General features: G+C 36.2%; 1 protein-coding gene across 4 annotated transcripts in view; it reads left to right on the plus strand.

The window, feature by feature from the left end:
- The window catches only part of LOC131425320 (midnolin homolog), a 157,409-nt gene that overhangs the window by 4,950 nt on the left and 124,805 nt on the right, over window positions 1-27,654 (plus strand). For all 4 annotated transcript variants that reach the window (XM_058587126.1, XM_058587124.1, XM_058587125.1 and 1 more), the window contains 2 exons: window positions 16,458-16,545; window positions 25,968-27,569. In XM_058587126.1, the coding sequence (XP_058443109.1) occupies window positions 16,458-16,545; window positions 25,968-27,569 (1,690 nt within the window). The remainder of the gene's footprint in view (window positions 1-16,457; window positions 16,546-25,967; window positions 27,570-27,654) is intronic.

The raw sequence follows: 27,654 nt of genomic DNA on the forward strand, positions 1-27,654 counted from the left end.
GCATTTCGGCCGGAATAGCCCGAATTTCTTCGGAAATGTTGTCTTCCAAAGCTGGAATAGTTACTGGCTTATTTCTGTAGACTTTAGACTTGACGTAGCTCCACAAAAAATAGTCTAAAGGCGTCAAATCGCATGATCTTGGTGGCCAACTTACCGGTCCATTTCTTGAGATGAATTGTTCTCCGAAGTTTTCCCTCAAAATGGCCATAGAATCGCGAGCTGTGTGGCATGTAGCGCCATCTTGTTGAAACCACATGTCAACCAAGTTCAGTTCTTCCATTTTTGGCAACAAAAAGTTTGTTAGCATCGAACGATAGCGATCGCCATTCACTGTAACGTTGCGTCCAACAGCATCTTTGAAAAAATACGGTCCAATGATTCCACCAGCGTACAAACCACACCAAACAGTGCATTTTTCGGGATGCATGGGCAGTTCTTGAACGGCTTCTGGTTGCTCTTCACTCCAAATGCGGCAATTTTGCTTATTTACGTAGCCATTCAACCAGAAATGAGCCTCATCGCTGAACAAAATTTGTCGATAAAAAAGCGGATTTTCCGAATGGACCACCTAAGACGCAGCCGCGGTCAACATTTAAATGAAATTATCTTCAAAAAGTAAATGTCATGTACCAATCTAACGTTTAAAATAAAGAACCGATGAGATTTTGCAAATTTTATGCGTTTTATTGTTTAAAAAAGTTCTCAAGCTCTTAAAAAATCACCCTTTACTTGAACACAATTCAATATAATATAATATAATATAATAAAATAGAACACAATATTATATAATATAATATAACATAACAGTTCGTTTGAAAAGTTTGTATCGTTTAATAGAAACACACATTTTTTTTGCCAAAATTCGTTTTTATTATTCAACATAATTGCCATCAGAGGCGATACAGCGATTATAGCGATCTTCCAACTTTTCGATACCATTTTTGTAGTACGATTTGTCCTTTGCCTCAAAATAGGCCTCAGTTTCAGCGATTACCTCTTCATTGCTTCTAAATTTGTTACCAGCGAGCATTCTCTTGAGGTCTGAGAACAGGAAAAAGTCACTGGGGGCCAAATCTGGAGAATACGGTGGATGAGGGAGCAATTCGAAGTCCAATTCGTTCAATTTCAGCATGGTTTTCCGTTGTTGTTTTTGATCGATTGTGAGCTTTGCACGTATGAATGTCTGTTGGATATCTGTTCTCTGTGACATAGAATAATATAAAATAATATAATATAGCACAATATAATATAACATAACAGAAGATAATATATGAAATATTATGCTATGATAAAATGTATAACAGTTGATGTCGCAGTGTAAGTTATGCTCTTCTTTCGTAGCAGTACTGCGGGAATTATAATATTTATTTTATAATAATAATAATAATAATAATAATAATAATAATAATAATAATAATAATAATAATAATAATAATAATAATGATAATAATAATAATAATAATAATAATAATAATAATCATAATAATAGTAATAATAATAATAACAAAACATAATACAATGCAATATAATTCAATTCAATATATAACAAATACTGCAACAAACAACAATATACTATGATAAATATTACACTTTAAGATGGGCTTCAAATTACAAGCCATTTCGCACCCTCTCATTCTGCTACTAACGCAGAAGGCGATAGCATCCAGTCGACGCCGTTTTATTGACCAAATGTCATCATAGACGCTCGGGGAGGCATGAGATAGGAACTTGTGAGGGTTTAGTTATCTCACCATTTGACGACCAGGTTTCCAAAAACCTAGAGGTAAAATCATCAAGAAGTCGATAAATATGTCGTCTTGTTACAACAACGTCTTGGTATTACATTACATTGTTAAATTTGACAATTTTTTTTTCAACAGACCCACAGCCGATTTCATACTTGTGCAGAAACATTGCTTAGTTAGTGCTACAATCTTATTGACACTAAGAAACCTTCCAGGTCAGGGCTTCAAACATACGTAAATTGGCTTGGGAGACCAGTGGCCTACGGATTGAAAGGTCTCATGGTCCCATAACGAATTACTGAATTTCATCCGATTTCGGCAGAGCTGATATTCCCAATCTTAGGGCCCAATGAAAGGTCTTAAATTACTGCCTATTTTTGGATTCAACAAAAATTCAACCCGTCGTTTAGAGAACGATGACAAAATCATATAAAATCTTCAAAATTGTATTAAAAATTAGTAGAGTTTGTACGTCATGTTAGTTGATGGCCCCATACGAACCGACATCGATTAATCCAGTTGTTGGGTTCCAGTGGCGGAAGTACCTATAATGGCCTAAGCGATCAAAGCACTGTTTCATTCTGGAGGTTTTACTAGTTAATGCCCAAACAATTTCTTTGGTTTCTTTCAAGAATCGAAGAGAAAGATTTTGAATATTATACCACAGTATTACATATGGGAATATGATTGATATGAGAAAGGCATCATTACACCACTAGGTGGATTAAAACAGGTGTTTTTGTTTGGTAGATAATTTCTTGGCATTCAGTATTTAAATATGATTTCTTTTTTCACGAAGGTCATTCTTGAAGGGCCAATTTTGGACCACTTTTTCAAGCATTTAAGGACGTATTTCAGTAATGACACTTTGAATATTGGTTTCCAAAGCATCAATCGTTGCTGGTTTATCCACATAAACCAATGACTTTACGTATCCCCATAAAAAATAATCGAGCGACGTCGAATCACACGAACATGGAGGCTAATTCACCGGTCCATTTCTCTAAATAATGTTGTCGTTGAAATCGGTTTTTTTGGAAGCATCGTGCTAATCACTATAACAACAGCAGACATGGCTACTTTTTCGCAAGTGTGAGGTGTGGTTTATTATTTTGAAGGCGTCACCGAAAAGCCACGTGCCACGCCAGACTACGGTGAGCACAGAATTTAACTTGAATTTACTTTTTCCGATGCCTCCTCAACCATCTATATAATTTCATTCATTCACGAATTTCACCAAAACTGCCAGACGTTCGTTGATTCAATTCTTTGCGTCGAGCCGAACAGGATGATGTATCGAGTGGATTAATTCGTATCTGCCAAGTTAACAATTCCACTGGACGATAACTTTTGATATCAGCGAAATAGTCTTCGTTTGTATCGCTATGGCGGAATGACTACCAGTTACTGCGGGAAACAAACATACAAAAAAATTGCAACGATTGCGTTTTCGTGCGACTTCATCGGCTCGGTTGTCACTTTACAGTACGACACACTCGTGGAAGGTACTAGAGATGTTTTAGCCGTTGTAGAGTTGGTGTAGGTGATAGTTAATTGATTTGTTTAATTACAGAAAAAAAAGTTTTTGTTACAACTAATACAAACTAAATAACAGTTTGCTTTTCTCTTTTTCATTACGCCTTTGACTCTTGCAGTAAAAGCATTTCAAATTGATAGAAACTGATAAATTTCTAAAAATAACTCTAAAAATGCCATTTCTATAAAGTTGTGTCTAGAAGTTTTTTTACGTTGATCAAGGAAACGAGTCATTGGACAGTAACAAGTACCTATTATTTAATCCCTAGCGTGATCAAAGTATTCCGAGCAGAATCCTAATCAAAAATTTTGAATTATTCCGGCATTTTCAGCATAGAAACAGACAATTCGAATAACTGCAGCCATAATCAAGCGATATGAGATCGAATGAAAAAAATAATCGTTGAGTAGCCCTTACATTATAAAGAGTATTATCTGCTTTGAAATTAATTAAGTAGACAATATCTGAAATTTACAAAAAATGGACAATATATGTTGAGCAAATAGACACATCTCTCACACATTTCGTAGCAGTGCAATCTCCTAAGAGCCTGTGATACAATTCTACATCAGAGAAAATTTTAGTTTACCAACGCAACGTAAGTCTAAAACGTCATTAAAAAATCGAGTATTCAAGAACGATTGCAAAATATGTTGTATGTTCAATATATTGACTATCGTTTTGAACACATTTTGACCATCTTTTCGGTAATCAACGGATACCATCAGAAAAGAAATCTTAATTTTTCGTTGACATTCATCTAACGAGCCATTTTCGTACATCCTCAAACATTTGGAAGTGTTACGCAACCAGTGCGTGTTTCGAAGATGGAAAGAAGTGATAGGTAGAAAGTGCCAGATCTGATGAATATAGCCGATGCGATAGAAGCTTTTAATCAAGCGTAGATATTGTTTATTAGACCACTATGGCTGAATGTGGAAGAGCGTTGTCTTGCTGTGTAGTGACTTTGTCTTGTCTTGGAGTCCATTCTGACAGTTTTTCGGAGATCAAATACGTCATTTGTTGACGATAGCGGATGATATTAACTGTTTCGTCGGGATTAAGAAGCTCGTAGTACACAACTTCGTTCTGATACTACCACACACATAGCATTGTCTTTTTCGCAAAATGATTTGGTCTTGCACTCGATGATAATGGTTGTCCTGGCGTTACCCATGTTTTTTTTTGCGTTTCGGATTCTCAAAATATATCAATTTTTCGTCGTCAGTTACAATTCGATGCAAAAAAACCTGTTTTAATCTGGTGTTCTTATTACTTCTAGTGGTGTAATGATGCCTTTCTTTTATTACTCATAGCATCATAAATATTACTGTGAAAGTCTAGAATAACTGTTCATTTAATAGAAACATGAAAGTTTATTCGAACGTAATTTAGCAAATGTCATTGTCAAACTTGTTCAGTTTGGTCTTTCATTTAATCATGAATCGTCGTTGGGTATATAATTTAATCATTAATGCGCGTTGGCAAAGTTGGAGGAAGATCCAACATTTTTATAAAAAAATCGTGTTCAGCGACGAAGCTCATATCTGGTTGAAGGAATAAGTCAACAAGAGCATAACAAGAGCATAGCAAGAGCTACCAAGAAGAGAAGAGAGAGAGTTTTCGACCACTATTTCCAATACTTCAATAGTCGAACTTGGTTCGTATGGCAAGTAACAAAGATGACCTACACATTGAAATAGTTTTGAACCTAATTAAAAAGATTTTTCCCCTCTTTTGCTTCGCAGCTTCAGGTGGCGGTATAGAATTTTTACCGCTTAACTTAGTTTTTCCGGAACCGGAAATCGGATTCAGATGAATTTCCGGAATTTTATATAGGACCATAAGACCTTTTACTGGCTCCTAAATTTATGAAAATCGGTCAAATCATCTTTGACAAAATAAACGTCTACTAGCAATGACTAACGATTGGAATAGTTACGTGCACAGTTCTAAAATCTCAATCTAAAATCTATTTTTACATTATTTTTCTTCGCCAATATAAAACGACGAAATGAAATTTTTAGCACTTCATCCTGTAAATCCGATACCGAAGGTCGTATCCGGATGAAATTCTTAAGTTTTGTATGGGACTATAGTTCTCAAATTTGTGAAAATCGGTCACGCTTTATCTGAGGATAGTAAGTAATCAGATTTTTTTTTACATTAGTCACCCTGTAATTCCGAAACCGGAAGTCGGTGGTATTTGAAATTCTCTATTTCTAAGACATCTTAAGATTTTTTATTTGATTCTTAAGTTGAAAAAATCGGTGTAGCCATCTCCGAGAAAAGTTAGTTCACAAAAATGTTAAATACACACAGACATTTTACGTACTCAACGAACTAAATCGACCCTCCTGGCCTCGGTTCCAAGATCATATCATTGATATTCTTTCATTCTTTCGGTTGCACTTTTCGTAAAATAGCTATTTGTCGTAAATCGCAGCTCCTGGTGCGTGATTGCGGTTTATTCAACGCGGTATCATGTGTTTTCGGTGCTGATTGTGCACGATTGTGTTTTCAACCCCAAGCTTCGGTGTTGGTTTTCGTTTTCTTTATAGTGTGTATGAAATTGAACAAAGCACGCTGTGTGCATCGTTCGTAAAGGCGTATTGTGTTTTTTTCTTCCGTACCGGTGCGTACCGGTTTTCAATCGTCATTTTAGATGACTCTGTAATTGCGGAACTGGAAGTCGCATCCGAATGGAATTTCACAATAGCTTTGGAGATAATGTAAGCTGAGAAATCGAAATGAGTTCTTCTTTTCGAGTTTTTCTTCACTACTTTCGGTGCTTCCGGAACAGGAAACGGGAGACCAGTAGTAACGAATTAGGTTTATATACTCACAAACTAACAAGTTCTGCAAACTAAAAAAATCTATCGGTCAGTTTTATGGGATTTGTACCTGTTTTTGAGCATCGTTTGTGAAAAAATACTTACGAAATCATAAATCAGCTCTGAGATTCGTTTGTTTAATAAAAAATCCCACCCGGAAGTATATTGTTATCTCATTGTATTGAAAAACACAAGCTAATCTCCATTCCTCAATCTTTAGTTTTCACTTACAACGAACTGTTACACATGCTATCATACCATCTAAGCAGTGCACAACTAGGCAATTTAGTCACGAGACGCCACTGATAATAATAATATTTTTGCCATTTTTGGTGCATATTTCCCAGTATCTCTGGAACATAAAACCTTTCATTTAAATTTTAATTTGTGATTAGTTAAGCCATCTAGAAAAGTGAGTGTACATGTTTGTGACGTACATACACATACCCTTACACAAACATTTGCTCAGTTCGTCGAGCTGAATTGAATGGTATATGACATTCGGACCTCGGTTGAAAAGTCGGGTTTCACAGTGATTGTATAGTCTTTCTTTATTATAAAGTCCAAAATATTTTCGTTGAAAGAAGATTTCGCAATTGAAAAACTTTTCACTTTTCCTCGTCGTTTGTTCAGTTTTTGTGGAATCCATTTACCAACCTTTAGATTTTTTTTAAAGGATCTCAGTTGATCGAAAGTTGCTTGCCAAGTAACATTTAACTGCTTCGCCGTGTCGATTTAGGATTATTTCACGGATCGTTGAAAAGTTTCACTTATATGATCGCTGAAAATCTCTACTCTTTTTCAAGGTACAATATATTTACATTCTTGTTAGAGGATTTTTTAATATAGTGGAAATAATTGGAATTTGTTTTCCTTTAAAGCGATTCAGTTCTTTCCACTAACCGCCAAGGCTTGTTCGCAACAAAATCTTGTCAGATAAATTTTTTTCCCTTTATGGGCTACTCTGGCCGAGGGGGAAAATCTTGTCAGATTTTGGAATAAAAAAAATTGCTGTTAATTCAATCCAGCAAGCATTTTTTATTCCTTCAATTGTGCATTATTATTCATCTTGCAACTAATTACAGTAACTTAACTAGGCTGCATGAAGAAACTACGAACTTTTGAGTTTATTCTAGGGTCTGTGCAGACTTTTAGCCGCTTTTGTCTAAAATTTTCGTTTTTTAAATAGTTGTAGCTTGTTGTTTTATATTGGAAAAGTGCTCTTTTCAGGATAGTCCAATATCGCTCGATAGGTCGCAACACCGGGTAGTTAGGTATATTCGCCTCTTTCGGTACAACATGATATTTACTTCATACCGTTCCAAAGCATCTTCGGCGTAGTAATAATATGCCGAATCAGACTTGAATAGCGATTTTTTACCGTTCCGGTAGTGTTGAAGCTTTGGATTGCCCGACCACAGATGCATATGGCCTGCTGAAAAAAAAATTTTTTTTTGAGATGCTTGATTTTTTTATTCGTTCTGAAGTGTTTCTCTACGCCATGCTATTGGAAGACCGTATAAAAAGGCATTCCGGAAAGCTGCTTAAAGTCTTCAAGGCACATAAGTTTCATCGTCCACTATCACGCAGAAAAACTTCGTCAAATATTCAAAATAAAACTTGCAAGCTCGGGTTTAAGTCGTCACATGCTGTTTATAATTACGATGCGGTACAGTTTACACCTTGAACTACATCATACCTTGTTGGTGCTTGAAAGTATGCACTAAAGTTGAAAACAATTTTATTTTTCTAGCTGCGAAAAATTTGGTCTTCTCTGTAATATTCGTTCAACCTTCGCGTCTTTCTAGTTGTTCATGAAATCCGTTTTTGTTCCGCTCCCAGTCTTCTTGGTAGTTGTCATATGTGTGTCGAAAGATTCAAGAATACTAAGGGTGAGTGCTTACAAGAAAACCAATTTTTTGCAAGATTCCTTACTGACAGATTCGAAATTTACTTGCGATCACACGCATGTGCTCTTCTTTCGACGTCATATTCGATCTAAAAGCATTTAGTTGATTTATATTGATTTTACATAATAAACAGACGTTAATACGTTAATTAGTCTGCGAAATATTTCACACGTTGATGAAGTATTTCCAGAGATATGCGTATTTAGAGGTGTCCAGATTTTGTCGCGAGCAAGCCTTAAAAAAGTCATTTTTCAGATTCATTTATAAAATCAAAACTATCAATATGTAATAGTGTTGAGCTTCAATCTCAAACAAGATTCATGACAGTATATTTTAACCATATGTCACAGGAAATCAACCCTTCAAGATATATTCCTATCCGTGTCAGCCTCCTAAATGTCCCTGACTCAACTTTATTTTTCGACACATCCATGCAGCGCGAAGTGCGTGGAATCCCGGAACACCTACGCTCGATGGAAATCCCAAAAATATTTACAAGTAAGTTCAGGCATATTGACTCTGAGAAAATATTTTACACGGACGGATCACGAATTGAAGAGGCTACTGGGTTTGGTATATTCAACAATAATGTTTCGGTCTCATTTAGGCTTCAAGAACCTGCATCTGTTTATATAGCAGAGTTAGCAGCAGTTCATTATAGCTTGAGTGTAATCGTCACATTATCTCCAAACCATTATTTTCTTTTCACAGATAGTCTGAGTGCAATTGAAGCTATTCGCTCAAACGCCGCTTGCAAAAATGAACCTTTTTTCTTGGCCAAAATAAAACAGTGCCTGAACGTCATATTGAATAATAATTATCAAATCACAATAGTTTGGGTTCCGGCTCATTGCTCCATTCCAGGCAATGAAAGAGCCGATATTTTAGCCAAACGTGGTGCTATTGAGGGTGAAATTTATGAGAGACCGATTGCTTTCAACGAATTCTATAGCGCGTCTCGCCAAAGAACACTTGCCAGCTGGCAAGCTTCTTGGGATAAAGATGATCTGGGTCGGTGGATGCACTCAATTATTCCTAAAATATCGACAAAGGCATGGTTCAGGGGACTGGATGTGAGTAGAGATTTCATTCGTGTGATGTCCAGACTCATGTCCAATCACTACACGTTAGATGCACATCTCCTTCGAATTGGACTTTCCGAGACTAATCATTGTGCTTGCGGCGAAGGTTACCGCGATATTGACCATGTTGTTTGGACATGCGTGGAGTTTCGTGATGTCAGATCTCAACTAATAAATTCCTTGCGTACCCAAGGTAGACTATCCAATGTCCCAGTTCGCGACATTCTTGCTTGTCGTGACCTTCCATACATGAAACTTCTTTATCATTTCATTAAATCCATTGGAGTTCCAATTTAAATTTTATTTTATGTTAGACTGTTTTCTCTTCCATGAGTTCAACCAATAGCCAACTATAGGATATTGAATATAAGTGGTGAACTGATACAAACAATCCTGAAATAGTTATAAGATCATGTACAAAATAAATGTATTTTATTTAATGTAATTTAAAATAGCAACTCACTTGATAAAAACAGTGTTTAGATTAACTAATGAGTAGCAACATACTAATATGATATTCGAAATGTATTAGGTTTAAAATACTATGTATTGTGGATGCCACGGCGAAGAAAAACTTATGTATATTGCCTATGAAATAAACGTATTTATGAAAAAAAAATATGTAATAGTAACGAATATTTGTGGAAGATGATTTTTATAATTCAAATTATAATACTGAAAGATAATAAATATAAGAGGAACTTTGCCAGATGAAAGTATTCCAATAATACAAAATTCTCTTGCAAATTAAGGATAAACATTAAAAAACAAAAATTGTAGAGGAAAGACTATCAAACAGCCTTCATAGGGTAAGTGCTATAAATCATAATAAATCGAATCAAGATGATATTTTCAGGGTGGCAAGTGACCGAGAAAACCGGGAAAAAGTCGGGAATTTGGTTTTGTCGGGAAAAACCGGGAATTTTAGTGCAAATCCAGGAAAAAAGTTGCTAGCCCTAGTCTTTCTAGTAACGATTTTCAGCTTCATAGTTTTCTTGACCCGACAGTCAAAAAGTTTGAGGCAATACTCATTTTTGTGTTTGAACGAGAAGTTGTTAATAAACCATTGGTCAGTTTAGAGAAGACATTAGTCTCTCAGCCCAAAGCGAAAGCAATCCCGAATCTTTGACAATAATTACGGTTCATTTAGTGAGAGGCAATAGTAAGAAAAAGCAGTGCATTCACCATTTGGGTTGTCGTCACGTTGCCAAAAATCACGATTTTCTCGGCGGTCTCCCCGTCTGTTCTGTTTCCCGTGATGTCCGGATTTGTCACAGCAGCGAAAATTTCTCAGGCAGCTTTTCCGGGTGATCTTCGTGCGAAGTGGGAGTCGCTCTCGTTTTACTTTCTCTTCTGGTTCACATAGATTGCACTTCGCCTTTCACGACTTTTGGTTCACGTCAAAGAATTTTCGCAGGCCACTTTGTGTTGGAACCATGATGATTTCACATTTCAGTCATTTTCTCAAAAATTTTCTTGTCATAACCTTTATGTCGATACACGGATACTACACTAAAAGCCAATTCCTATTGAATATGTAGGGATTGTGCTGGTTTGTGCAAAAGCAGATATTTTTTCTATTTCTTCGCGTTTCGCCTTCGGATAATCACTGCTACGCTAGCGGTTTAAATTGAACTGCTAGACGCGAGATGTCAGTTCAATTTGAACTGCTTTAAGCACTGATGAGTCGAAGGTGAAACGCGAAGAAATAGAAACAATTTCTGTTGCTATTACGACGGGACCGGGGACGGTCGTAACGAAAGCACCAGGCTCGCGCATGTATTGGTAAGACGTGGACTAGCCGTCGTTGATATTCGTTCTCGACAATCTCGCGTCGTCCCGCAGGCGCACTGAGAGAAAGTGCTACAAGTGTGAAAAATGATACTATTGAATCCTCCGAGAGAATGGCATTTGTGAGCGTGCTTGGTTGATGGTTTTCTCTCATTGCACTCTCTTTCAGTGCATTCGTGGGACGAAGCGAGATTGTCGAGAATGAGTTTCAAAGACAAAGTACATGTCATACCAATCCATACACGAGCCTTGCGCTTCGTCGAGGCCGAAGAAAAAAAAGTGTTCTATTGGGGACAGGTATAATCTATACCTTTCACACAGGTATAGTCGATACTTTTCACGCAGCCCACCTGGGTTCGGTTCCCTATCCCGCACACAGGCTTATGCATTTTTTTTCTGGTTAATGCCTCTATAATTGAAACAAACAAAAACTAATCCGTCGTAATGGGAATTGACTTTAATCTGTTGCGATACTGTAAGTATCGAGACCAAAAGTATCGATACTAACAGTATCGCTCTGATGTGATATCGATACCAAAAATACTCGATTCTTGATAGAAAGTATCGACTCGGTATCGGACATCCCTACCGTCCGGCCGGCGTGCTCAAAATAATAATCATTACCGCTTTCGCTCTTCAAGCGAGTTTTTTACTAATGTACCTGTTTTTATTCAGAGTGTTTCGTGCACGCTTAACACAAACCCCTCATGAACCTTAAATTGCTAACTTAACTGTAACAAAGTTCTGTAAAAGTTTTCATCATAATTTGTCTCAGTAATGTCATCTTGAGGCAATACTTGTGTTGTGATCTCGGTATCGATTTCAATAGGATTCACAAAATTGACTTTGGTCTTCTTTGAGAGCTGAAATTGGCTTTTGAGAGTTTGTAAAAAAAGGCGGGTGGATAATGTCAGAGACATAACTGGATGTCGTGAATACGAAAACAACTGACATGTTCCTTAACACTTCCGAATATCAATTAGTTGATCAATTGTATGAATTATGCAAGCATTCCCCTTTTCCACATTGTTCGCAAAAACAAAGAAGGCTTCACTTGATCTCGATTACTGTGAATTTCACACAGCGAAAAGTGCACAAATCTAATCAAACTGTTCTAGATTTGCACTAAACTGAGGATATTTCCTTTCGATTTGCGAACAACAAATCCTAATAGTTCTTCAGAAAACTTTTAGAGCCATTAGAACGGCTGATTTTTTGTAATGCTCTCCACCGTTGCCTATTTATCCATGCAAATGACTGGCAGCTGTGACGTAACCGCTCTTGTCGGAAGCGAAACTAGCTCTGCAAACGGCACAAAATACATCTGCTCGCATTGGCGATAGAATCCAAACTGATTCAATTTTTGTCAGGAGCTTTCTTTTACGTGATTTCGTTTGTAGCTTTTTCACTAATGGGCGGTCCTAACGGCTATAAAAATAGCCGCACACAGAATTTTAATGTCGATTATTTCATTTCGGATTTGCATAATTTATTGAAAGAAACTATCAATATGCTGTAGGGATTCGTTTCTAGCATTCAGAAGGACCAAATTGAGGAATTCACTACGATTTTCACCACTTTTCGGAACATTTTTCTCGAACGATTTGTTGTACAGCAGATGATAATTTGTTCTCTTCCTCAGAACGCGTTCTGATTGGCTGGTGTTGACATGGGTCAAATGAGATAGGTTTTTCAATAGTGTACTATTGAAATACTTCAATGCTTTTGCTATACACGTTTAAGTTGAAAAATTTCGATTCTATTGGTAGTTAGATTATATAAATCCGTGCACAGATCACTGAGATATGAGCTTTCAAAATACGAGAAAGGCAAACGCGCCTTATGAATCATCCTCTTTGATACTCGTTTATACCAAACATTTCAGAAAAGTTGAATTTTCAACTATTTGAGATTATGTCACACAACTGAAAACTTTATCATAACATTGTGATCATATTTCCGATGGCATGTAGCAAAAATTATGTTGATTCGTTAGATACAACAAGAGATATTCACGATCAAAAACTTATCACTCTCTCAGAGGGTAAATTTTGAAAAGGCACCCCATAGTAAAGTAAGTCGTATTCACGACAAAACTTTAGACAGGTATAGAAGATGGTTTGATTTGTTAAGTGAATCTATGTTTAATTTCTTTTTGAAGGTCATCTACTTTCGATTTTAGTAGCAAGAATGCGTATATTGATGTCGACGATTAAGAGTCAAATTACTAGAGGCATATATTAGCTGTTGTTTTTCCAGAGCGACAAGCGACTGTTGCCAAAATCCAATTTGGATGTATACATATTAGTAGCGTCTTTCGGAACGTATTCTGGTTTGAGGAATCTGGTAGAAGTTATATACATTCGTAACCTCTAAAAATGTATAGAAAAGAGAATGATTATTGGTAGAAATACACGAAAAAAGCACTCATTATTATTGAATCTGTTTACTACAAAATATAATTTGTATTTCTCATATTATTTTTGAAGAAACATACAAAGGTTCAATAGAATTGGTTCTTTCGGTAAAACTAATAAGTTTTGAGCGGTTCTTTGAATGAATGGTTTTGCCCATCTTTGCAAAATACTGAATATTTTGGAAAATAACTATTTTAATTTTAATTATAAGACTTTAAATTTAATTTTTAATTGTGTGGCATTCAAATGACTGATGGCATTTCAAGAACCCTTGAAAACTACCAACAATAATTGAATTTGGTGTGAAAGCTGCACTCAAGCGCATTATTGGAAAAAGCATGAAGTCTGAATAAAATGTGTTGATTTTTATCTTATCCGTTAAGTAACAGACAAAACAAAGATAGAATACATTGGGCTGGGTGGTACTGTCGGTTCAGAAGATGAACTTTTGGACAAATTGTGGATGAAATTTTAAATCCGTAGTTCCAAGGATTATTGAAATCTTAAATCTTCTATCAAGCAAATCGTCATATTCTAAAACAAAAACATTTTGAAATTCTTGTGGCTCAGCGTATTGTTGATAATGCTATATTGAATGCTGAGAGCGTAATTAACAAAACAACACTCAAAGTCATATTATCGATACAAGGAGGCTGTCGAGCCGAAGAATCCTCTTCACTCGTCATAATGAATACTTCCTATTTCTAAATTCCGAAAAATACTTCATTTCTCAACTCTCGATGTTCTTTCGAACATCGGGGATTTCTTTTTATAGCTTTAATAAGAGAAACATTTAAAAAAATACATAGGCATAACATAGGCGATTAAAAACCGGAAATTTTTATCTCGCGCACCGAAAAAATCGGGAAAAATGGAAAATTGAAATCAGTGATCAACTTGCCACCCTGTATTTTGATAATTAATCCACGTATCTCTAAAAAATGACTCATTTTGAGAACATGCCGCATATTTTAGTAAAATCATTGCCAGCTCCAAAACCCCAAACGAAAAATTGATATTTACCTGGCACATTTGTCCGTTATTTGAACCGTAAAACTGTATTAGGCGATGATTTACAATCTTAGAAAATCATACATCGTTTCAAAACGCAAAAGCAGTTTACTCCGCTTTCGTTAAGCAGAAGTTCATAAACAGAATATTACTTCATTCAGCACATTTTTCTGAATGGAATGATATTTTGTTAACGAAGCTTCATCTAACAGTAACAGACTTAACAAACTAAAATGTAGAACAGATCAACCTCATCAAATCAATGTGCCTGTTGTCCCTTACTTTTGGCTGACGTGTGCATCATTCTGGCCGATAAGGTTTCTCCGTCGGAAATTTGATTCGAAAGACAAACAAAGCATAATAGCTTGGCGACCAACTAAGAATCAGAAGCAGGCATGAAGTTCGCCTTCAAGAGACTTCAGCAGTTGATCAGTAGCGGTGGTCGAGATCGTATCGTTCCTTAACTATTCTGTATGGGGTAGGGAAATTCCGGTGGGTATGAAAAGTCTAAAATATACAAAGTATATGAAGCAACATTCAAAATGGCGGAGGTTAACCTGTTTAGTATAATCTCAAGTGAACCAAGTGATTTTTGAGGATGCAGTCAAAATGAAATTGATGGAATTAATGCTTTTAAAATGTGTAATAAACTAATAAATTTTAAGTGGTTGAATTAGTGACAAATTCGATGGATTGGACACAAATTATGTTCAGCAATTGTTGAAACCAGAATGTGAATTAGTGTTAGTTTTAATCGAGATTTTAGAAATGGTCAGTAAGTTTTTTGACATTCGAACTAAAATAGTGTTGTAAAACAAACGCTTCGAGAATGTGATTATGAATCCATTTTTCAAACATGAATTTTCATGTCTTTGATCATTTGTTGCATCACCGTAGTTTTGTTTATTGACATCATCTGCAATTACGATTGACATCATTCTACAATTACGATTGCGTATGAAAAAGTTTGTCAGCTGTAAAATGTCAATATCGTTTAAAAAATATGCATAAGAAAATGTGCGTTTTAAAATATAATAAAATTTATTCCGCGTTTCGTCTTTGACTCATCAAACTTCGCACACATCAGTTACATGTGTAACTGAACCAACTGACTGTTCACAATCTGCTGACGTCCAGTAAGTCGCCCCTCGTTTACGTTAAAAAATTATCAGAAGACGTTGCGCATTGGTGCAATAGTTTAAAAGTTGTCACTTAAATAAGGTGCACTTGCGTCTGCCTAACGGTTTAAATTGAACTGCTAGGTGGGCCGGTTCAATGCATAGGACGCTGATCCTACGAGCCAGTTGTCGTATGTTCGAGCCCCGAAGTTGGAAAGATTCTTAGAGTCAGTAGAATCTTAGCACCAGGCATGTAATGATTCTATACGATATGAATCGGCTGCGAAGTCTGTTGAAACAAAAGGTCACATCAAACAGAAGGAATGTAACATCAAGGCTTTGCTTTGTGATTAGCAGTTTAATTTAAACTGCTGCAGCACTGATGAGCCGAAGACGAAACTCGAAAGAAAATGATAGGAAAATTTTAACATTCATGGTCGCCTGCAGAACTATCAATTGATGACATAAGCAAAGTCTTGGCATTACATTCCTTTTGTAGAATTTGGCCTTTCTGTTTCAACAGACTTCGCAGCCGATTCTTAGCATACAGAATCATTGCATGGCTAGTACTATGGATCCTACTGACGCTAAGAATCTTTCCAGATCGGGGCTCGAACATACGACAACTGGCATACTACTACTCCATGACATACTTGCGCTAAATTTCGATAACTTCAAATAAAAACTAAATGGAGGTTATGTTGTTATGGAGTAGAAAATGCGGCCAGGCCATGAAGAGAGCGGTCATAAAATTAAGTTTTCTTTTGAAATAAATTATTGAATTTTAATAAAAATTTAAATTATTTAAATGTATTCGGTAAAATGGGATGAATAAAAAGTATGCAAACTTATTCAACCAGAAAATCATATATTTTACATTTACATTAAAGGAAATTTCACGTATTTCTTTATTATTTCTGATGTCGAATTACGCTCAAAACGGTTACTTTGTTACCAAAAAAACCCCAAAAAATGATTTAATTATTTAATTTTTTTTCAATCACAATTCCAGAGAACTCAATGACGGAACGCTTCATGAAAATGGATTGTTGGATGGGTCGAAATTGATTCTCACACCTAACGTTGAAACTGGATTATTAGTAAGTACACAGTTCGAAAAAATCTTGTGATTTTACATTTTATATGATTAAAAATTATATTATTTTGTATGAAAACCGAATGAAATAAAAAACAAAGATCGATCGTAACAGCGCGACTTGAACCAAGAACCACCAGATCACAAAGCACGTCAGTCAATTGACTGAACCACAGAAACCCATTCATATCTAATTTAAAAATAATTGATACATTAACTGCATATTTCAATAATCAAATTACCCGAATTATAGATCAGTCCGTAATTCTAACAGTTGTTTACCATCATTTCTGTTATCGAAATTTTCAAATCTTATCGATTCAGCGAAATTTACTGTATTCCGTGTTGGAAAACAAATTCGATATTTCTGCAAAAACTCATTTATTGAACTACGATTTTATTTTACACTATAAAATAGGTTAGGTATTAAGTCACGAATGGTGACGGTCTTACAAGCCGAATGGACGCTGGTCTTACAAGCCAGTTGTCGTATGTTCGAGCCCCGACCTGGAAGGGTTCTTAGTGTCAGTAGGTCCATAGTACTAGCCATGCAATGATTCTGTACACTAAGAATCGGCTGCGAAGTCTGTTGAAACAGAAAGGCCAAATTCCACAAAAGGAATGTAATGCCAAGACTTTGCTTTTTTGGTGACTTTTCAACTCCGCTAGTTACTCGATTCGGTAATTATTATTAGTACATTATTTGCTTCCACAATTCTTACAACTTACAAACTCGTTTAATTATTCATTTATTAGCTAATCGATGAATAGAATAATGCATCGATTTCTTTTTGAATATACTTATAATACTAGGTGTCATTTCATCTAATGGACCCAAATGAAATAAATAATGGATTTGTGACTCTGTGCAACCCATTAGAAATCAATCAGAGAGTAGACGAGAGGTGGCGATTAGTACGAACCCAAGCTTTTGGTAGTATTACGATTAAAATATTAGTTGATAATTTGAAGGGAGAAAAAAGCTGTTTTTAACCTCCAAATTTATGCAAGGTGCACATACCCTTTTTCACAGCTATTTTACGTTTCGTCTTTGACTCATCAGTGCGTAGCAGCTTATATTGAGCTGCTAGCGCAACCTGGTGGCTCAACATAAACCGCTAGGTAGATGTAAAGTTAATGCTATTTGAAAACACTTATTGCTATTACACCAAAGTGTATAGATATAGATAACAAATTGAAATAAAGTTGTCTTTAACACTTAGGGACATCGTGTGATAAGTGTTAAAATTGTTGTAGTTGGAATATTTCTATAACAGGCAGAAGGATTTTGTTATCGTTCCGCAACGTAGTGGAACGTTTTGAAAGATCGCGGCGAACAGTCGAGTAGGTGGCAGTAGTGTTTCCAACGTATAGCAAATTTGGAATTTGCACAGAATTTCGAAAAAAAATTGTTCGAGTCTGTATAAATGTTATCTGTGGTGAAATGTAACCGAATGAAGTTAATTGGGTCAAATCTCAATATTTATTGTAAGTAAATATTGGTGATTATTTTCAGGAGCTCACAATGCGATGCGCACTAATATGTACTGCGCACTATTACCCACCTTTCTATTATATTATCCTAATGTTTTATTCGAATTCTTCTCCCATGGTTGGTGGTCTTGACGGTATTGCAAACATTATCGAATACAATTATAAGTTAATGTAGACAAGTGTTACGGCTTTTATGTTCATATGAAGTTCAGAGCTAAGTTCATATGAAGTTATGAACTAAGTTCTTATTAAATTAATGAAGTAACCATTCTAAAAAAAACTTGAAAACAAATCGAAATCCAGTAAATTAATTTGCTAATTATTTGAGGTAGTTTTAATTTTGATGTTCATTTTTGCCTTTCTCATATAGCATAGCCTTCACTGTGAAACCCACTTTCAAACGGAGACCCGGAGAGCCAAGTGTCATATATAATTCGACTCAGTTCGTCGAGATCACAAAATGTCTATGTGTGTATGTTAGTGTGGCCACAGATAACAGATTTACAGGCTCACATATGAACTGTGTGTAAAATTTGCTCAATCAGCGTGGCGAACACTTGCAGATGTCATCGCGATTTGGGTTCCGCTTTCACGTGAACCACAATTTTTGGGTGCCACATTCACTTCACGTTAGATTTTGGTTTTGCTGTTGGTTAAAATGAGATTTTGGTTTTGCTTTTGGCAGGAGGATTTTGTTATCGTTCCGGAACGTTTTGTAAGATCGCGGCGAAAAGTCGAGTAGGTGGCAGTAGTGTTCCCAACGTATACCAAATTTGAAATTTACACATGATTTTGGAAAAAAAATTTCGATCCTGTATATCTGTTATCTGTGGTGTGGCTGTTTGTATGTGACAAATAATGTCACTCGTTTTTCTCAGAGATTAGTGAACCAGTTTTTACAAATCTATGAAAAAAATGCTCAATCACTTTTCTCGGAAATTTCTCAATCGATTTTTACGCACTGAGATGCAAATAAAAGGTCTTGAAATTCTTTAAAAAGTCCCCAAAAAGTTGGTTCAGATCCGACTTTCGATTCCGGTATTACAGCGCGATAAGTGAAAATTTTTAAATTTCATGAGAATTTTTTCAAAAGTGATGTCGAAACGAGATGTAAATTTTTATAAAACATACTGATAAATTTATCGATGGCAAAAACCATGTTAGTTAGTGAATATATGAATCTACTTTGGGACTACTAGTCTCGGGTTTCCGCTTCCAAACCCTCCGGTAATAGTGAAGAAAAGCTTTGAAAACGTAACTCACTTCGAATTCTCAGCAACGGTTAAACCGTTTCCAATCATCATTCAAATTAAAGCTCTCAGTGTGTTAAAAGATACTGCGCAACTGTATCCAGATCCGACTTTCGGTTCCGAAATTATAGGGCAATGAGTATCAAAACTTTCAAACTGTCATTCAAAATTATGCAAAACCGGTACGCTTCGGTACGTGCTGGTACAGAAGAAGAAAACACCACCGCCTAGCATCTATCTATCTATCTATCTATATATATATATATATATATATATATATATATATATATATATATATATATATATATATATATATATATATATATATATATATATATATATATATATGTATACATATATATATATATATATATATATATATATATATATATATATATATATATATATATATATATATATATATATATATATATATATATATATATATATATATATATATCTATAATCTATATTCACTTAACATTACTGTTGCGAAATTGAAAAGAATATGATAGTTTATACCCAAAGATAGTTTTTGATTTCATTTAAGTTTGAAAAAGACAATCTTGACAGAATTTTCTAGTGATGTGTTTGAAAATATAAGTAATATGTGAAAGGCATCATTATATCACTAACTGGATAAAAAAATGTTTTTTACTAATGCTTTGCTAAGTTTATATCAAGCTAATAAAGCATCCCTCTTACATAGTAAGAACACCAAGCGAAACCCAGTGCATAATCGTTTGCTTATCAGTTGCTAATTACTTACGGAATTTTGAATTTGTTGCTCACTTTCGTTTTATTTTTCCAAGTACTTCGCTAAGTTCATATGAAGTTACAGTCATTTGGTAGTGATAAATTTTTTTCCGTACACCCTTTGATAATAAGAAAAGGCGGCTGGGTAATGTCAGAGACATAACTGGATGTCGTGAATACGAAAACAACTGACATGTTCCTTAACACTTCCGAATATCAATTAGTTGATCAATTGTATGAATTATGCAAGCATTCCCCTTTCCCACATTTTTCGCAAAAACAAAGAAGGCTTCACTTGATCTAGATTACTGTGCAAAAGTGCAAAAATAGAATCAAACAGTTCTAGATTTGCATTAAACTGAGAATATTTCCTTTCGATTTGCGAACAACAAATCCTAATAGTTCTTGAGAAAACTTTTAGAGCCATTAGAACGGCTGATTTTGTGTAATGCTCTTCACCGTTGCTTTTTCACCAATGCAAATGACTGGCAGCTGTGACGTAATCGCTCTTGTCGGAGGCGAAACTAGCTTTGCAAACGACACAAAATACATCTGCTCGCAATGGCGATATAATCCAAACTGATCCAATTTTTGTTGAGAGGTTTGTTTTTACCTTTTGTAGCTTTTTCACTAATGGGCGGTCCTAACGGCTATAGAAACAGCAGCATATAGAATTTTAATTTCGATATTTCATTTCGGATTTGCATTTCATTGAAAGAAACTATCCGGATGCTGTACGGGATTCATTCCTGCGTTTCAGAAGGACCAAATTCTGGAACTCACTACGATATTAAACACTGTTCGGAATATTTTCTCGGACGATTTGTTGTACAGTAGCAGATATTTTGTTCTCTTCCTCAGAACGCGTTCTAATTGGCTGGTGTTGACATGGGTCAAAGTAGACAGGTTTTTCAATAGTGTACTATTGAAATACTTCAATGCTTTTTCTTTACACGCTTAAGTTGATCATTACTGAGCTATGAGCTTTCAAAATACGAGAAAGGCAAACGCGCCTTATGGATTATCCCCTTAGATACTCTTTTCTACCAAACATTTCAGAAAAGTTTAATTTTGAATTATTTGAGATTATGTCACACAACTGAATAATTCATCATAAAATTGTGATCATATTTCCGATGGCATGTAGCAAAAATTATGTTGATTCGTTAGATACAACAAGAGATGTTCACGATCAAAAACTTATCACTCTCTCAGCGGGTAAATTTTGAAAAGGCACCCCGTATTCACGACAAAAAATTATACTACTGTAATATTTATGAGAATATGAGTAACGTGAGAAAGTCATCATCACACACACCACCAAGTTGATTGGATCAGTTTTTTGTCGAGAATAAAATATATATTGCTTCTTAGATGAATATTTCAGTGTTAATGAAGAACTTTGCAATTCAAACCAGATTTTTCATTCGAGATGAAGCACATTTTGAGTAAACCGTAAATGAAAATGGCCTTTTTCTCATAATGTTGTCGATTATACCGAGAAAGTCAGAGAACGAAATCAAGTAATAGTAGTTTTGAACAAATCATCATTATCTTTCAACTATACTATCCATTCGAATTTAAGCTCACACAGAGAAACAATCGAACCGATTGTCATGTGCAGCGTTTCGCTGGTGTCTGCACTCGAACAGCTGAAAACAAAAATGATTTCATAAGCCTGCAGTCAATACGGACCAACATCAGCACCGTATTGAACCACATAACCGACAGCCATGTGCGAGACCACCGCAAACCGAAGCAATTAGTTTAAGCCGGAGCAGCGCCGTCGTCACCCACGAATCCACGCTCACGCTCAACTGGTCGGCTCAACTCAGCGGCATTTATCTGGGTTCTCTAGCTGTTCCCTGTTCTCTTTTCTGCTCTTTGAATGCATACAAAATTTCACACGCTTTCCCATGAGCTCAAAGCCAATGGTGGCTGTGACTTCCGATTTGGATTACGGTTGATAAGTTTTTTTTTGTTTTCCTTCAAGTTAGTTACTTCATCAGTATTGAAGAAAAAATGTGTCGTAAAATTACTAACCCCAATTGTTCCAATTGCGACCAACTGGCGGCACACAGCTACAGTCCAGACAGTCGTCAGCTCCGTTCTATTTTGCTGCAGTCAAGCCACGCACAGGCAGCCAGGCCTACAACGGACAGCCCAAAAATGTTCACGTCGACCGGCAATCGGAGAGCTTTTTGCCTTTACCGCTTGTGGTACTAAACTTCGCAAGGAATCCGTAATCGGTACGGTTAAAGTTGGTGGTGGGTAACGTAAATAGCGGCCAATGTACCGCGCCGTTGGCGTTTCGCGCTTACACCAATGCATCAACATTGGCAGCGTACGGTGCGAACCAGAACCACCGTAACCAGCGGCGGCGTTTTGTTGTGGACATTCACTTTTATGGCTAACCAAGCAGCTTTTAGGGAACGGTACAAACGCACTTTTGCACGAGAGTAAGGCGGAGGTGTACGCACAAAACAAAATCTTGTATTTTTTTCTTCTTTTTCTTCATAGAAACGGTTCTAGTAGTGCCGCTATCTCGACGGAAGTGTAAATGTACACGCATTAGGGACACGAACCTGCTCGGCCTTTTCAGTAACGGGTTGCGTCTGCTGTGCGGTCTGATGTGGAATATAAAACAAAATTTACTAGGTTGTAAAGTAATGTCTATTGACAAATTATAATTATTCCTCTCTGAATATTTTACTAATCTATCAAAAAAAAAATGATATCATTATGTTAATTCATACACTGTCTGAATTTTTACGGTATTTCCCAGTGACGTCTCGTAGCAAAATTTACGGGTTTGGCACAGAGATGTAACAGTTCGTTGCAAGTGAAAACTAAAGATTGAGGAATCGATATTCGCTTGTGTTTTTCAATAAAACGAAACATCGATCGATATACTTTTGGATGGGATTTTTTTTATTAAAATTATTTAGTATCATCGATACAATAGAAGAAATGTTGATAATGTCATAAAAAAACCGCTTCGACGTTGCAAGTGATACAGGCAAGGATGCCAGTACATTTTTTTAATCTGTGTTCGAACCAAAAATCAGTCTGAGTAGAAAAAAGGTCCTGCCACTCTTAAACGCTCTGTAGGACACATTATTTTTCCTATCAATTTGAAGTCTTTTAGGGAACCCAAACATTAACTTTTAGGGACGCTTTGTCAGCCTGTGATTGATTTCAGAAATCTGTATCATGTTTTGAAATCTGTGCGGCGTATTCAGAATCTGTGAAACTCAGATTTTTCTGTGAACTTGGCATCTTTGGAGACAGCCATTTGTTTTCAACTGCCATAAGCATAATTCGAATCACCGATTTGAAAATTGGAACCGTTTAAAATATTTGCGAAATTATCTTATTTGACACTACTCGAAGAAAATATATTCGCTTGAAGCTAGTTCTTATATTCTTATCTTCTTAAATATTCCAAATTCGACCAGTTCTTCTGTCAAATTTAAAACTGGTCTACGATGCCGTTCTTTTTTGTGTATATGTGAAACACGTGTAAAATATTTCTGGGGCTGCCAATGTTTCTTGTTAAAAAATTCAGATATTAATTTTGTAACTGACATAAATGATGCATCTAGAACTAGAACACTACTGACTATGCCCTAATGGTTTTATGATCTAAATTCCATCTTACCAGAATCCAGCTTTTGGTTCCGATAATTCCGTAAATAGTTTCGAAAATCTTTAAAATGGAGCTCACTTCGTTTTTCACTAGCCTCAACTCAAATTTAGTGTTTAAATGTAGTATTATCATGCAAAATAAGTCTTCAACATAAATGTAATAGGCATCTTTACATCACTAGGTGGATTAACACAGGATTTTTAATACTTCTTTTAGTCTCTGAAAGACAGGGAAACTTTTCAATCTAATCTTAATTCGTTTATTGTTTTTTTCATAAGTTGGATACGAAACGTTTGATAAATTTTGAGATAAACATATGAGGGACCGTTCATAAATCACGAAGTAAACAATTTGGAACTTTTCAACACCCCGTCCGCCCTCGTAAACTTTTCCAATTCATACTTCTATACTGTATTTTATGTTTTTGTAGGTACTTAGCCTTTGAACCATTTTACGAATGATTTTAACTTTTTTCACAGAAAATAAAATGATAACAGGGGGTATAATAATTGCAATACAGCGAATGTAAGAAGAGAAAAACTTACTTCGTTTGACTATATATAGAAACTTTTAATTGGGTTATTTTTTATTACTGAAAGTATAAAAAGAAAATACACAGAAGCAATTTGTATTTAAGTTCTAAAATTATAATTGTTTTGCAAGATATTTTTTTCTATGCTAGAAAATAACTATCGAACTGCCAAAAATAATCACGCTCTTGAGCAGGTGTACTTTTCACAAATTCATACTTCCGCAATGCTTGACATTAACCTTTTTGCCTTTCTCTTATAGAAAGGCTATGTAATCACTGTGAAAACCGGCTTTACTACCGTGACCCAGAAAACCGAGTGTCATATACCATTCAACTCAGTTCGTCGAGATCACACAATGTCTGTGTATGTGTGTATGTGACAAATAATGTCACTCAATTTTATCAGAGATTGCTAAACCGATTTTCACAAACGTCTTATAATCCCATTGACTGCTATTGATTTTTTTCCCGATCCGACTTCCGGTTCCAGAATTACAGAGTGATATGCTCCGAAAAAAATGAGTATTTTTCCACAGATGCTGGCGAAACGAGGTGCAAATTTGTATCAACATTACTGGTAAGTTCATCTAGTGAACAGTTGGTGGATATATAAACCTACTTTGGGATTACTAGTCCCCGGTTGCCGCTTCCGAAAGCACCAGTAATAGTGAAGAAAAACTCCAAAAACGAAACTCACTTCGATTTCTCAGCAATGATTGAACAGGTTTTCACAAATCTTGATTAAAATTAAATAATTGCAGCTCTCATTGTCTTAAAATATACTGCGCAATTTCACCCAGATCCGACTTCCGGTTTCGAAATTATAGGGCGATGAGTGTCAGTCAAACCGTCATACAAAATGACGATGCAAAATCGGTACGCATCGGTAGATTTTGCTACGGAAGAAAGATTCAGAAGAAAAATCTGTAAATCTGTATCGGAGGAACAAAATTCTGTGTTGAAAATCTGTATAAGAAATTGAAGCGCAGTGAAATGAAAAAGTCATTAAATCGAATCTGAAAATGATAGCTACTGTTTTTGTTCAGAGGTATCGTTTATTGTAATGTAATTGACAATCATTTCGTTTTACTATCTTACGTTATGACCAAGGCCACCATCTTTCCATCTTATCAGAAGAAATGTTAGAAAATAGTGAGAATTACACTAAAATAATTGCAATTTTAATATAGATGAACAGTTATTAGTAGAGATGGGATCATTTGCAGTGTTTACCATCCTTAATATTCTCTTTTATTAGATTTGTACCCAATTTGTTAGTACTATCACAAAATCATGAAAACGATTCTATTCTATAAAAGTTAACTATAAAAGGTTACGCAGCAATCACTTGAAAAATTAACTAGAAATTGATATTGTAGAAAGTGCTAATCTTACTTTCTTTACAACTCCCAAGTCTTAACCAGGAATATGAAGAAAAGATGTTTGAAATAATCAGAAAGATTTAAGATATGAGGCCAGCAGCTGGTTGTGATACAATACGATTCTGGAACGCGTGTTGCCACATGCACCCGAGGATCTAAGTTGGTAGAGAATCTCCACAGTGAAGAAAAGGTTACGGGTTCAAATGGCTGCCTCTAGAGATTTTTTCGCAAATTTTCATACGTTCGTTATTTTTTTTATACTTTTCTACAATTATTTAAATAGATCTCATATTAGTTGTATATATCCTATTACATAATCGCATGTTTCAATAACAATATTTTTTATGTTTCTCTTTGTTGCAGGCACAGCGTGCGGAAAATACGGTGATGCAAGCGCTAGAATCGCTCAACGATAGTCAGGTGAACGATTTTCTCAGCGGCAAGTCACCTTTGAATCTAAGCGTCCGACTCGGCGATCACATGATGTTAATCCAGCTTCAGCTTAGTACCCTGAATTCATCCTCCCAGAGCGGGAATCGATCGAAGGCTCACAAATCAAGGACCGTCACAGCTTCATCGACGAACGTGACTCACACTTCAAACACCAACTTGATTCAAGCTTCGTCGTCCCGCAGTCACGGTAGAACCGCACTGCCGATTAGCTTCCGCAGGATAATGGCATCTGATAACACCATCCCTGCCGCGCAGCCTATCGTTGACCATGTCCGTGAAGCCCAATCCTTAACCAAGCAGGAAATCGAAAACATTCATAGCATAGTAAAAAATTTGACTGAAAATGATAACTCTACGATAGCATCAATCGCACCTGCTGGTGAGAGCATTTTGGAACACAATTCTATTCCTAAAGTTACGATCTCGGAATCCCCAATCAAATCACTATCCAATCTAGTGTCTAGTTCTGTCAACACAAGTAACATTCCACCGTCGTGTAACAACAATGCTTCCCCGGAAAGTCCACCATTGGTTTGTGCGGATCCAATAAGCGCTAATCTTACGTCATGTTTATGCAGACGATTGGATAATAATGACAACAATTCGTGTGAATCCAACTGTCAAACGCGAATTCCAGAACAGCACCAACCATCAACTTCCATCACAACCCTACACCGTACTGCACACAATCCTATTGCTCGTCACAAGGCGAAAATCCAGACTTTAAGGAAACATACTAGTTTTGATGGTTCTGCCTTACAGAAGTCTGACCAAGAAATGTGTACCCAAAGTGGATCACTGTCAGCTCCAAACTCACCACAACGTATAAGTCATACTCAACTGCAGCAGAGCCGTAGTCATCACTATCAACATCATAATCTGCTTCAGCAATCACAGCTTCATTTGAACCAGCAGGCTGGGACAAGCAGCAGTCAGTCTCGCGTTCCGACCGGTGATCCAAATAACGTTGAAAATCCTGCACTGGCCGAAGCATCTCGCAATTTAACACAAACCCTTCGAAAACTCTCGAAACGAGTTTTCACCAACAAAAGCAATGACCAATCGCAGGATGCAGCAGGAAAAATTTCCAATTCTGGAGCAGTCATTGAATCGATGAAACACCACGGGAAGGGTATCTATTCCGGAACATTCTCAGGAACACTGAATCCCGCATTGCAGGATAAATTTGGTCGTCCAAAGCGAGACATTTCTACCATTATTCACATTCTGAATGATCTACTGAGTGCCGCTCCGCAATGTGCACGAACTGGTACGAAAATTTACTTTGAACCGACACAGCCTACCCCAACAACAATTGCTCCCGCTAATGGTGTTAATTCCGGAGTCAATACAACAAATCCAACCAGCACTACTAGCACCCGGAGCAGCAACAATCTACAGACAACTGTTGCAATGGCTCCCTCCACACTTACTAATAATGACAGCAGTAGTAATAGAAACAGTTTCACAAACCCAGCAGCAATACAAAGTCCACGCTTAGTTACAAGATGTGTAAGTAAAATTAGCAGGAAAAACTCACCCAAATTAAAGCAACAATCGAGGCTCTTTTCTCTGGATATCAAATGTTGTTGCAATC

Source organism: Malaya genurostris, chromosome 1 (assembly GCF_030247185.1).
Source record: "Malaya genurostris strain Urasoe2022 chromosome 1, Malgen_1.1, whole genome shotgun sequence".
NCBI classification, from domain to species: domain Eukaryota; kingdom Metazoa; phylum Arthropoda; class Insecta; order Diptera; family Culicidae; genus Malaya; species Malaya genurostris.